The 13,732-nt window shown below is 49.8% G+C and overlaps 1 protein-coding gene and 1 long non-coding RNA gene across 7 annotated transcripts in view; one reads left to right on the forward strand and one right to left on the reverse strand.

Annotated features, from left to right (window-relative positions):
* Pdia5 (protein disulfide isomerase family A member 5) overlaps window positions 1–13,732 on the reverse strand; it is a 91,879-nt gene that overhangs the window by 35,757 nt on the left and 42,390 nt on the right. For all 3 annotated transcript variants that reach the window (XM_006974560.4, XM_042259252.2, XM_042259251.2), the window contains exons 7-8: window positions 11,411–11,471; window positions 6,877–6,944 (exon numbers count right to left, since the gene is read on the reverse strand). In XM_006974560.4, the coding sequence (XP_006974622.3) occupies window positions 6,877–6,944; window positions 11,411–11,471 (129 nt within the window). The remainder of the gene's footprint in view (window positions 1–6,876; window positions 6,945–11,410; window positions 11,472–13,732) is intronic.
* LOC143268113 (uncharacterized) lies at window positions 3,174–6,546 on the forward strand. Of its 4 annotated transcripts, XR_013043723.1 has the most exons (4): window positions 3,174–3,304; window positions 4,105–4,314; window positions 5,810–5,975; window positions 6,411–6,546. It is a non-coding gene; the product is annotated as an uncharacterized LOC143268113 (long non-coding RNA). The 4 variants fall into 4 exon arrangements; XR_013043724.1 differs by lacking the exons at window positions 3,174–3,304; window positions 4,105–4,314 and adding an exon at window positions 4,384–4,562 and having other exon boundaries at window positions 5,813–5,975; XR_013043725.1 differs by lacking the exons at window positions 3,174–3,304; window positions 4,105–4,314 and adding an exon at window positions 4,384–4,548.

Here is a 13,732-nt window from a genome sequence, read left to right on the forward strand (position 1 = left end):
TGGACACAGAGAAAGAGAATTAAGGAACACTGTGAACATAGCGGGCAATGAACTTGACCTATGAGCGGTGTGGCATTTGGAAAGCCACCCTCCCCGAGGCTCCTTGTTTGGAAGGTGTAGGTGATGTGACTATTGCAGGCCTCTTAAGAGAACAGAATGGGACAACCTAGGTCAAAGATTTTAAGTCCCGAACTGGTGCTCTGTGACCTCAAGGTCCTTCTTTCCTACCGGCCTTGACGTGCTGCCCGAACCTGCAGCCCCTGGCAGCCCAGAAACGTCTTTCAAATTGTTTTAAACACCTAGCAGAGTGCCTGGCATACAACCGACACATAACACGTGCTTGCTAAATCAACAGGGTTCCCCTGTCCCATTTGGGGGTGTTGTGAAGAGTACAGGAGAATAAGCCTGAAATAGAACCGACTGGAAGCCCTGGAGCCTTCTGAAAGCCGCTCTGCTCATTCCCCAGAGTGGTTCAGTCTGTTCCAGTAATGTTTGTCGACGTTAAGGTTCTCTTTTCCTGTCTAATTGATCTCCCTCACGTCAGTGCACACTTGCCACAAGATTAATCACACACATCCCTTCTATTTTCCATCACAGCGCTTCTCCACACCAACTTCACAATCCTACTGAACACAGGCGGAAATCCAACTCCGTACACAGCCCATATGGTCCCTGTCTCAGCTTTGAATCCTTCCTTCTTACAAATCTCTTAATTGTACACCTGCTAGGGTCTAGATTTTTTTTTCTTTCTTTTCTTTCTTTCTTCTTTTTTAAGGAGACAGTCTAGGATTTCTGCACAGGAAGGAAATTGGCCTGTCTGCTTCTCAGACACCTTGCAAAGTGTGTATCGTCTCTTCTGTCTCTCCTTCTCCCCCCTCCTCTCCATCACCACCAGCAGCATATGCACTGTTAGCCATCCAAACTCCCCACCTAGCAGATTCATTACCGTTGACAAGGCTCAACTCCCTCTCTTGTAGTTCAGTTTCCTCATCAGCAACAACTCATGTGCTTTGATGATTAAGGGATAAGACACTAAAATCTGTTTTAACTCAAGATGAATCAGGTATTTTTGTTAATACTACAAAGTCTATAATCTGCTCACATTTCCAGAGCACATGTTGTCTTTGCTTCTGGTCCCTCACTTTGGACATTCTGGTCCCTCTTCTGAAGATACCTACTCCCTACCATGTGGCAACCACTAAAGACTCATTCATCCACTTAGGCAAAAAAACCAATCTCATCTCCAGAGTAGCCTTTTCAAAACACCTATACTTGGGTGTCTTATCTAAAGATTCTGTAGCACTTCTGGGCCATTTAGGAGACAATGCCTAGGTTTTTTTTTTTTTTTTTTTAGACACAGGGTTTCTCTGTGTAGCTTTGTGCCTTTCCTGGAACTCACAGAGATCCACTTGGCTCTGCCTCCCGAGTGTTGGGATTAAAGGCATGCGCCACCACTGCCCGGCGAGACAATGCCTAGTTAAGGAGAAGTATGGGATGTGTGTGTGTGTAGTTGGGGGGGGGGGTATTTTTTTGTTTGTTTGTTTTGGTTTGGTTTTTTTGAGACAGGGTTTCACAGTGTAGCTCTGGCTGTCCTGGAACTATTCTCCTGCCTCTGCCCCCCCCCCCCCCCCCCCCCCCCCCCCCGGCCTGGGATTAAAGGTGTGTCCCCCTACACCCAGTGAGATGTGTATTTTTTTGAGCAACTTGTAGAAACATGCCCAACAAGCACTTCTTCACACTAACCCTTGGCAGGAACAATCATGGATGTTGCACAGCGGGAGAGTTCATAAGCTACTGCTCTTAGTAGGGTCAGATTGCCAAGCCATTTCAGGAAGGGAAATGAAGCAAGGTTTATAGCAGGATGAGTGCCCCCCCAAAAAAATGGAGAGTGTGTCTACCTAGCTGGACTGTGGAACACGTACACTTGGAAGAGAGAAGGCTATAAGCAAGTTAGCCAAAGTCACTTTGGAAAAGAGTTTAGTTGTCGATGCATTTGGGACCCCATTCAGGTGTGGTGAGATCAAAGAAAACTCAGTAACTCAGCTGCATTTCTTTGAAATAGAGTCATTCCCCAGTATCCACTGGAGTTGGGAAAAATACCAGGATATAGAAATCCTGAGATTCTCATCTCCTCTATGAAATTGAGCGGCATTTGCATATACCCTACAGAGACTCTCTCATATGCTCCAAATTATCCCACATTTTCCCCAAACAGAAGACAATGTAGATGCTAAATAGTTATGATGGTTATGACTTAAGGGATAAACTCAGTCTGTATGTGCTCACTATAGAAGCAGTTCCCTTAAATATCTTATACCCACTGTTGGCTGAATTCAAAGATGCAGAGCTCTAGGATATACAGGGTGAATGCACAGGACAGGGCAGGTTGTCAAGGAAGAGCTGTAGATCAGGGGGCCAGTGAGTAGACTCCAACAAACACCTATGTGGCCAAGCAGAGCCTGGTCCACGATGGTGGATGCAGACAAGATGGCGGACGTAGACAAGATGGCGGATGTGAGAAGAGGTGTTTGCCAAAGTGCAGGACACATCACTGAGGACCCAGGCAGCTCAGTTAGGGGCCTAAAGGAAGGCTACCGGTGGAGGGAACGGTCCATCAGGTGGAGGGAAGCTGTTTTATTTTAAACACTGCATTTAATAGGAGGAGGAAATCTAGACTGTAATGTCTAAGCTATCAGATATGTGGTATTGGAGCTCAGGAAATGAGCTTGGGCAGAATCAAGGGCACAGAGAAGATCATGAGGGGACCGACTACGGCAAGACAAAGAAAGCACCTTCTCTTCTGCACTACAGAGAGAAGGCAGCCTTCGGAGGCACCTTCTCCTAGTGAACCTGACGAATGGACTCAGGGCAGTTAGGAGGAGGTGGAGGTCGCTCGCACCTACGAAGTGGGCCGTAGCTTACACATTTGCTCCTCGCAACCCAGTGGGCCAGCATCATCATCCCCACTTCAGAGCTAGATGATCCGAGGCTCAGCACCTAGCTCAAGAACTCCCACCTCGCTGGCAGTGAGTGAGCGCCAGCACCAAGCCTGGCCTTTACAAGTCTGTTACCAGGACGGAAGCACTTCAGTTTTGCGTCCTCTCCAGCCAATCGTGGTCGAGGCTAATAAGAGACTGGCGATGCACAAAGGCCCAGTGTGGATAAGGGCAAGGCTGGGAAGGATGCACTTGGAGGCGTAGCTCTTTCTAATGCTGCTGACCCAGGGAACAGCTTGGCTGATGATGAGGATGCCAATTAGCTGGCAGCAGCGAGGACAGATGCCCCTGACTCACCACTGGTCAAGGTCAGTGCCAAAGGGAGCAGATTTGAGTTGGGAAAATGGCAAAGGCCACATATCCCTGATCTGGCCTGACTTCCTGTATGACATCATCAGGTTGGACACCCCCCAAGCTCTGGAGCAGAAGACAACGTCTGACCCAGACAAAAAAGGCTCAAAGATGGCAGCAATGAAGAGGAGGCTGGATGCTCTAGGCCAGTTGGATTTTAGCAGCGGGGAGGGCAAGCTTCTGATGATTCCTGGGGAAAAGAGTTGATATCAGCCCTGCTGTGCTCTGTGTGCAATAGCAGAAAGCAATCAACACCTCTGGGTTGCCCAGTCCTCCTGTCCTGTCCCTGGTTTCTGGGAAGGCACCACTATACACTGAGTCCGAGCCCAAAAACCAGCCCTCCCCCCCCCAACCCCTTTAAGAAGCTAGGGAAAGGACAGAACATTACAAAAGCCGCTTTTCTAAGAAACTAAAGTAGAAATAGAAGAAAACAAACCTCAAGCAAGGAAATGGGAGTTTAGACAACACAGATGCCCTGGGCAGAGTTTACTCACACTTGGCCTTCACTGTGCTGTTTAATTCAAGGGCAATTCCTGGTTTTTCTATACTGTCACTGGTGGAACGAGAATGGGCAGCTCTAGATCTCTAGATTGGGCCTAGATGGGAAGAGCAGGTCCCCTGAACACAAGTAAGCTTCAGGGCCAACTTCATGAAAGATCCCAGTATAAGCCCTTGGCCATGGGCAGAATCTCTTTCCTACAAGCCTCCTTTCCACTACATATCTGACCTTGACAACTAATACTCTGGATTCCTTTAGGAGGAGGGGACATCATTCTAGATAAACACAGCCTAAAATAAAACAGACCCAGGAGCGATACGCTCCAAGCTCCTCATTTGTCACTACGGACCGGGTACCTTCTACGTCCAGGCTGAAGAAACACCCTGGACTTGAATGCAGCACCTGCTCCCAGGAAGGGCACCGAGCGTAAGTGTATCCAAGAGTAAAGTGAGTGGCACAGAAGCTAAGGTGGGTGGGTCTGTGTGCAGGGCACAGAGAAGTCCTCTGGAAGTGTGGCAAGACCAGTGGGGTGGGGGGGAGACCGAGTGGACAGTGTGGCAATGGCTGAGAATGATCCAGAAAGTGCACGTGGCTGGGGCTGGCAGGGGGAGTTCCTATTCTGATTGGAGGTTGGAGCTCTTCGAGATGCTTCCACCGAGTTTGGAAGTCGAGATGAGCAGTTCGAAATGTACACAGGCACAGGTGAGGAGAACACGGTGGGTAATTAAGTCTTTTCTCCGGGCTAAATAATCTTAAAATATGGTATCTTTTGAGGCCCCCAAAATGAGCAGTGAAATTTCCCCAGAGTGATGTATATGTACCTCAAGGCCAAACGTCTTCAGGCAAACTACTAAAAATTCACCAGTGAGCAGCAAGCAGGACCCTGGTGCTGCCCCAGAATGAGGTCAGCAGAGAACACACTGGTTCCTGTAAGCCAGCCTTGCAGCTGCATGGCGGGCGATCCCCAGTCTACATGATGCCGCTTCTGTTGACTTTGAACTAATCCCCACTTAATTTGATCCATAAAGATTGTGATGCTGTTTCAAGACTTCAGTTCTCCCACAGTGGGACGTGGGCCAGACTCAGAGATGGCTCCTCTGATAGCCTTCTGTGAGTGGTGTATGGATTTTTCCACACTCCTAAAAGCAGCAGATGCTTTTCTGTTGCCACCAAAAAATGCTTCTGCTACTTATGGGCAAGTGCAGAAATGGACAAACACACTAGAAAGCAGTCAAAGCAGGAACTCCAGGAGACATCTGCTCACCCACGTGTTCACGGCCTCTTTCGTAACAGCCAAGAGCTAGAAGCAACTCAGATGTCCAGGGAGATAAATAGATAAATGATAGGTGTGTGTGTGTGCATATTATACAGCTTTAAAAGGAAATTGTGTCACACGCTACAACATGGGTGGACATACAGGACAACATGCTAAGCAAAATAAGCCAGTTACAAATGACAAATACTGTATGAGTCCACTTTAATGAGGGATCTAACCTCAAAATCATTGGAACAGGAAACAGGAAGGTATATATCAAGGCTAGGGGTAGGTAGCAAAGGGGAAATTCATGCTGAGCGAGCACCAAGTTTCAGTTTCCTAAGATGAAACCAAGCTGAAGATCTATTTCACAACAACATAAGCATACTGACATCTGTACATTGATATGTAGCTGAGGTGGTCAGCATAACAAGTGTGCCCCGAACTCAGTCTAGGGAAGGGAGAGATCCACGGCAAAGAAGACAACTCTTGACAGGGCAGAGGGCAGGCGGGCAGCAGGCGGCCCTCCAAGGTGGACCTCAGGTCAGCAGATGGCAGGTGGACAGGAGGCAGTCCTCTGCGGTGGCCCTCAGCCCAGCTCCTCCTCCCTGAATGTCCACCTCTGTTCCGTGCTATACCATGCTGCTTGTTGTGGCTTCTCTAAATGGCTGCTCCCTGCCGGTTTCTCTTCCTTGTGTCTCCTAAAAGCAGGCTTCCCTGGGACCCACTGGCCTCCTCTCTACCTCCCTATATGTTTCTCCGTCCTTCTTGTGGGGATTGTCCACAGTCTTGGTTCTGCAGCTCTCCTGTCAGGGCGTGGTTGCCTCTTTCTGCTCTGCTCCCCACCTCCTAACACAGAGCCCCAAAACCTGGGGTAGGTATGGTTTCGGTGAGCCTGCTCTGAATTTCCGGTGTACCCCCAGTACCACCAACCTCCTTCCTTGCCACTGGACCTCCTTCCCTCCCAGCAACTGCTACATCCACTTTGGACCCTGTGACTGTCTGAAGAGTAATGGCCCCCATGGACTCATGTTTGAATGCTTGGCTCCAGAGGGAGTAGCACAATTAGGAGGTGTGGCCTTGTTGGATTGGGTGTGGCCTTGTTGGAGTGGGTGTGGCCTTGGAGTAGGTGTGGCCTTGTTGGAGTAGGTGTGGCCTTGTTGGAGTGGGTGTGGCCTTGTTGGAGTAGGTGTGGTCTTGTTGGAGTGGGTGTGGCCTTGTTGGAGGAAGTGTGTCACTGTGGGGTGGGCTTTGAGGTCTCATATATGCTCAAGCACATATGTGACACACAGTCTTCTTCTACCTGCAGGTCAAGATGTACAACTCTCAGCTCCTTCTCCAGCACCATGTCTACCTGCGCGCCGCCATGCTTCTCGCTATGATGATAGCGGACTAAACCTCTGAAACTGTAACCCAGCACTAATTAAATGTTTTCCTTTATAAGAGTTGCCATGGGAGTGGTGTCTCCTCATAACAATAAAAATCCTAACTAAGACAGACCCCAATACCCAAAGCACTAGCCTTCAGACGTTCTGCCTCAGCTCCCTGGCCCTGGTTTGCTGTCTCCTCAACCATGCCATCACTGACTGGCCTTTGACAGGTACCAACCTGCCCTGCAAACACTGCAGTTAGTTCTCCACCTTCAGGGGACAGGTCTCGGAAGCAACCTGGGCAGCGGGGACCGGGAGCCTCACAGTTCAGAACCTGCCCTCTCCACCCAATCCTAGCCCCCAGTCAGAACCACCAGCTCTGCTGGCCCCAAGGGCCTTACTTACAACGTGGCCTCGCACTTGGGTGGCAGCCTTCTGGAAATGTGGCATGATCCGCTTGCACATGCTGCACCCTGTTAAGAAAAAACCAAACCCAGTTATAGTGATGATAGACCCTGAGGTCCCTTCCGAGCCCCTACACCAGGCCAGCAGCCACCCACAAACATCCCTACATACTTTGGGAAGCTCAGGGCTGACTTGGGCCCTGTGGTACCCAAAAGGGATAGGCCACCAAAGAATTTACAGGCACAAAACAAGATGGAGCCCCCAGTTCCTCCGTGGATCTCAGACGGGATAAGCAAAGGTACCAAAGAGAAAGCAAAGCCCACAATGTTCCAGCATGGCTGGCCTGCTCCACAGCAACGTGGGGAGCCAGGACAGATGTCGCGAGCAGCCTCCTACACGCACAGCTAAAAGCTGCCCTCCTTACCCAGTCAGGGATGGCAAATGAACCAGAGTCAAATGCCACTAGAAGGGAGAATTTGTGACTTTTGAGTACAATGACCTGGGGGATTTCCGTGCCTCTTTTCTCTTCCATTTACAAGCATAATTAAGCAATAAACTGGAGGCCGCCCCAGCAGGAAAGGTGCTGGCACTTGCAGGTAGGAGAGCACCAGGCCAGGACTGAGGAGAACTTGCTGGGCCATCTCTCCTGCTGGCAAATGAGGAAGGAGGAAAACAGACCCCCAGCCTTCCCGGCTCTGCACAGGAGCCCGTGGCTCTGCCCTCTCAGGTTTCTGTGGTCTGAATGGTCATGGTCCTCTCCTGGGGTGGCAATGCCCCCACACCAGCACTGGTCTATTTGTGGCAAACGTCCATTACTACTTCAGAGCAAGCTTGTTGCAAACCCGCCCCTTCATCTAAACCTAATCAGAACAGGCCGTATTTCTGCCCTGACCTCACTGGGCTCGCTCCGTCACCGGGAACGGTAACATGCCAAGCTGTTACCGATTCTGACAGTTACTCTGCAGCACAGAAAGCTTTGAGAGGTGTACCTGAGGGCCAGAGGACCCAGGGCTGCCTGGAACTGTGTGTCAGGTGGGTTCTCATCTCAAAGAGCGAGGCCATGCCCCATTCGATGGCAGGCTGACACATGCACACCCTGGAAGGCTGTGAACGAAGAATCCAGGTGGGAGGGACTTCTCACCTTCCAAGGGCAGACAGAGGCATGGAGAATGTGTGTGCGTGTATGTGTGTGTGTGCCTGTCTGTCTGTCTGTCTGTCCCCTTCCTGGGACTATTCAACCCTTCCTGCTAACAAGTTTACTAGGAGAGACACGGATGTAGGAAATTGTGACCCAGACCACCACCAATGCCATACAGCCTTCTCCCGAACATTCCTGCCTGACAGATGGGTACCCAGACACACACCGCACCACTGGCTACCAATGCTGAGCTTGTGAAATGGTGCAGCAACCGTCCTGGGAAGTTAAGTGGCTCTCTTTGGCTGGCTGGTCACCCTGGCCTGGGCACTAATAGTGGGAAGACGACACCGCCCTCACCGTGGAGACTCCCAGAGGAAAATGGAAACAGGGTCGTGCTCTAGTGGAAACATACAGGCCAAAGCCATGGCAGGGAAAGCAGTAGACCGCAGAGCAGAGACACTATGCTCCAGGGGAGAAGACCCCCATCTGCATCTGTCTGCCCTTGACACTTGAGGAGTCTCAGTGTCCCTTGAGGGTTATGGGACTCTGGCTATGTGAATCACAGTCTCCCCGTCTGTGAAGACAGTGCCTGGCCCATGAGTTCTGCGCAGAGCTGCCAAGAGAGTGGGCAGGGCCTAAGCCAGCAGAGTCACTCAATGCCCAGGATGCATCTCTGTTCAACACAGGCTGTGAGTCAGCTCCTCATCCACAGTGGGAGAAGCACCTTCCAGAAGAGGAAGGGGAGGCCACCCCGTTCCAGGGGGAAAGCAAGGAGTACACACACCGTTTCCCTTCCCCTTCCCCAACTTTCTCAACCATAAGTGTGCTTGCCCACCCCATCCCCCACCCCCGCCCAGTCCAGTCACCCATCAGGAGCAACTGACCACCTGGCCCCGCACGTGTGGCCTCTGTAGCCCGCAGCAAATGTACTCCCTAGTTGTCCCAGGGGCAGAGACAAGGTATAGACAAGGTCCTGGGGGAATGAGGATGAACAGGAAACCCCAGGCTAACCCCATTTCCAATCTAACCACAAAAAAATAATAGAGCTGGTCCACTCTTCCCATCTAAGCTCCTCTTTCGGGGATTTAACTGCAAGGTAGGGAAGAGGTAAGACTAATTATCACTCTTGCAGCCCCAAACTCCGAGCAGACAGTCTTTTTATTTTCTCATTAATTCAGCGGACAAACATTTACTGAGAAAGCAGCAGGGCCTGGGGACCCAGATGCCTCGTCACACCTAAAGGCTCCCACTGTCTCTGGGTTGATTCATCCACAAGTCATCAGAAGATCAGAGCCTGACAGATTGCTGGGTCAGGGGATGGCTGTGAATCCCAGGAGCGGAGCCACAGCAGCTGGGTTGGTCTAGGCGATAATAAAAGCCCGAGTTTGTTTCGCTAAGCACACACATAACAAAAAGACCCGGGGTCTCTGGGACCTTGGAGGCTGTCCAATCTGAGCCTCCGTGGGAAGTTTAACTTAGCGAGTTGGTTTGCGTCTTCCCTTCCCACCACTAATATGCTCTGTGACACCCTTGAGGCTCCCGGCTCCTCCAGCCTGAGCTTTCTATTATTAAAGACGCTCTCGGGCTGCAGTGAGCGGCACAGGCCCACTGCCAGGAAGCCCGGGAGAGTGGGCGGGGCCGATGGCACAAACACCGGGCTGCAAGGGCTTGGGGTGGCGCTTTTAAAATGACTGATGTAGTCACAGGGGGAACCTCAGAGTGGCTCAGACCCTGGCCCTGCCTCCTGACATGCACTGCCTACTGCCTACTGCCTACCACACACACATACACACACACACACCCAGCTCTACAGTTCCATTGCATCAGTGTGCTGAGTCCTGGAGGCTGAGACAAAGCAAAGGAGACCCACTCCTCCAGGTACCAAAGAGGAAGGGCGATTGCTGGAGCGATCTGCAGCTGAATGATTAATGAGGTTCTCAGCAAAGAGAGAAAAAAAAAAAAAAAAAAAACTGCTGAGACCAGCTAGTGACATTAACAGAGAGTGAGTGTGGTGAAACTTCAGACACGGGGTAACCAGGCTCCTCCCGGAGTCACGAACACCTTTGAGGCCGAGAGCATTTTCGGAGGAGGCTGGCGCTGGGCAGGAGCTGTTCTCATGGTGAATGAACTGCAGGCGCCATCAGGCAGCGCCACCAGAACCCCAAAGGGGCATGTGGCCAGAGGTGTACACCAACAGCCCCGAGAACGGGGAAGGGCCTCTAGGCAAGGAGCTTCCGGAAAGGTGGAACTAAGGTAGGCGTTCAAGGGTCAACAGAAGCCTGATGCCACAGACTGGGCCAGCCACCCCCACCACGCATGCTCCTGGGCACAACTTCCTCTCACAGCTGACAAACCCCTCTGGTTTCTGGAAGGGCGTGTGCAGTCCCAAAGTCACAGTTCAGAGCCTTACCAGGTTCCAATCATGCTATGAGTTGGGACTGTAAGGCTGCAAGAATGGTTAGGCAGCACCTCCTTGAGATTTTTCTCTGTTACTAGTACTCAATTGGCTGTCCAGCAGCCATAGACAGTGTGCCAATGTGCATAGCGGAGTTCCAATAAAACTTTATTGCAAAAACAGTGAGCTACGCAGCCATAGTCTGCTGATCCATATCAGAGGCTTATGAAGCAGCAGGCACAGCAAACTGTTTCCCAATAAAACAGAACATAGTATTCATCTGGTACAGGACACAGCACGTGGTGAGTGTAAGTATGATTTTGTGACACAGAAACAGCTCATTTACATGTGATTTACATATACTTATAGTGCAGGGTGGTGATGTAAAATCTTTTCAAGTCTGTGAAATGCAGTTAAAAGGTTGCGAAAGCTTGTTCTCTGACAAGTGTGGAAACTGAGCCCAGAAAGGTGGAGTACTTGGCCAAGCTCATCTAGCTCACTGGGAGCCAGCTGGCATCAGATCTGGATCTTCCTGCTGCACCTCACTGTCCTTCTGCCATTTCCCACAGCCTCGGGCCTCACACAGCTATGGAGCCCAAATCCCCAGGTCCCACTTCCCCTCACCCTGGTCCCCTGGTCCTGCCAGGCGACACCAGCAGTGTTGAGGGAGCTGGTGTCCCGGAGGCAGACAGTCTTGGAGTGGTAAAACGGGGCAAGCCCAAGGGTTGGTGAACAGCGGTGTCACAGCATGCACTCAGAGGGAGGGCATGCTCTGCAGACTCCAGGGCCAGAGGCATGGGAGAGCACAGCTAACTAGACAAGACACCCTGTAGACTCCAGGGTGGAGAGGGCAGGAGGCTGTCAACTCGAGTGCAGAGAGAGAGAGGCAGAGGATGGCAGGAAGATGGAGCCAGTCAGAAAGGCCAAGAGGAAGGCCGAAAGGTGGCTGCCCATCACCGGCAAAATTCGAATGGACTGTGGCCCAAGGAGCATTCACTTACAGGGAGCATAGAACATCATGAGGAGTGGCTTCTCTTCTTTCTTCAGGAGGCGTCTGAAGTCCTGAGGCACAAAGAGAAAACGCCAGGAGGTCACACACAACCAGGCAGCCCGGGAGCTTCTGGCCACTTTGCCTCAGAACCCAGTGATAGGAGGCATGGGGGTGAACGCTTCAGAACTCACATGAGACTCAGTCATAGCCCGACAGGAGCCGGAAGAACCTTGGGCTGTCTTAGTCTAGACAACTCTGTCATCAGAGAGGAGGAGACTTGGGGTCTGAGGGGACAGATGGTTCTCCCAAGAAGAAGCCGGGAGCAGCTACTAACTTTCAGCTCTATCTATAAAATCCAAAGACATCAAGGAGCTGCTTTTCCGTGAGACGATTGAAAAGGCCAGCGCGCCACGTGACTTTGCGAGCATCTGTGTCTCAGTGAAGGTATCGGTTTTCATGACTACTCTGGATGGCCACGGGGATCTGTTGGCTGAAGTACTGGACGGTACAGCCCACACTGGCTGATCTCTTCCCTGGCTTCAGCTCTACCACCACCATGGGTCGACAGGTCTACAATGCCCTGAAGGACAACCCAGGGCATCATCAACACCAGATCATTTGTATCTGTGAAACCGATCAGCGCCTGGCACATTATGAAGTAACACAAACTGACCTGTTAAATAAACGTGGCAAATAGAAAAAGGAAAAGGGGGGTTGTCACAATGCTGTAACAACTGGTCAGAATGAGAGCCCGTGAAGGAGGAGAAAAGCGAGCCGCTGAGGGCTGCAGCAAAGCATTGCCACAGAGCAGATTTCGATGACAGTGAGTTCCTCTCACCGGCTCTCTCAGAAGAAAATCAGAGGCCTTTTCTTTTTGAATAATAAGGAAAATAAGAGGAAATTTCAGAATGCAGTTTTCTGACAGCAACGTGGCATTAAGTAAATAAACGATGGCAGGTCCCGCACGATGGAATACAACTGCAGCATTAAGACAGTGCAGAGGAATAGTTAATATCACAGTGAGATGCGCATGTTATACCGGGGTGTGGGTGTGGGGCAGGCAGTTACAGAATGGTATATAAATGCAATGACGTCCTTCTGAGTAAAAATATTTATATATGCATTACCTTAAAAGCCTCCAAAAATATCAGTAGTGGGCCATTTCTCAATGAAGAGACAGTGTGATATGTGGTTTTCTTTTATGCATAAGCTATTCTTTCTAAATATTCAACAGTGAATGTGTATTACTTAGACTTTTTTTCAGCTAGATAAAACAAGATTTTAATTTTTCGTGGGAATCTAAAACACTCTGTGAAAAACCCTGAGAAGCTAACCCTTATTTACATTCACAGAGGGGTTAGGTGCTTGTTTTAAAACAGAATTGTAATTGAATGTTAACCTAAATAACAACCAAAGAGGGAAGCTTTAAGAAACTGAGGTATTTAGGCAGTATAGATATAGCTCCAAGGTAGGAAGTCTGCTCAATACGCACAAAGCCCGGGCTTGATTCTTAACACCGGGAGTAAAAATCATGGCGTTTATTTGAGAGTGGACAGATGCTGAGTCTGCCAGGCAGGGAACCATGGGCGTAACGGAAGAGACGCTTTCAAAGGTAAATGAAGAGTACTCGTAAGTTAGGTATTCCAGCTTAGTAATGAGATGTGGTCAGTACCAGGTAACAGACATCTCTGCAGACACATCCCTGGGTAAGGCTGCTGTAGCCTTGTAAGGTGGCTCTGTTATCAGGCAAGTACATGAGAGCTCCCTCCTTCACAGCTTTATTTAATTTTTTAAAATTTTTCTAAGGAGGGGTGAAGGCTTAAAACATGACTACATTTTGATCCTAACAACCTTCACACAGATATTTGGCCCTAAGTGGAGATAAAAGATTCATTTTAAAAAATTATCTTCGGGGATCTCTGCAGATTAAAAATCCATTAAAAGATCTAAGAAGAAAGGATTTTATTATACCTAGTCTACAAAAATTTAGGTTCACAGCTGAGCGTAGTGGCACATGCCTTTAACCCCAGCACTTAGGAGGCAGATCTCTGTGAGTTCAAGGCCAGCCTAGTCTACTTAGTCAATTCCAGGAAAACCAAAGCTACATAGTGAGACCCTGTCTTAAAAACAACAAAAATCTGGACTCACATCATTAATAACAAGTTACAATGTAAAGGTACCAAAATGTATGGAATTCCAAGCTTAAAAATTAAAACTACTAGTTCAACGTGAATATAGAACAGTAGTTCTCAACTTGTGGGTACTGACCCCTTTGGAGGTCACCCATCAGATATCCTGCATATCAGATATTTACATTACAGTTCATAACAGT

Source organism: Peromyscus maniculatus, chromosome 12 (assembly GCF_049852395.1).
Source record: "Peromyscus maniculatus bairdii isolate BWxNUB_F1_BW_parent chromosome 12, HU_Pman_BW_mat_3.1, whole genome shotgun sequence".
Classification (NCBI taxonomy): domain Eukaryota; kingdom Metazoa; phylum Chordata; class Mammalia; order Rodentia; family Cricetidae; genus Peromyscus; species Peromyscus maniculatus.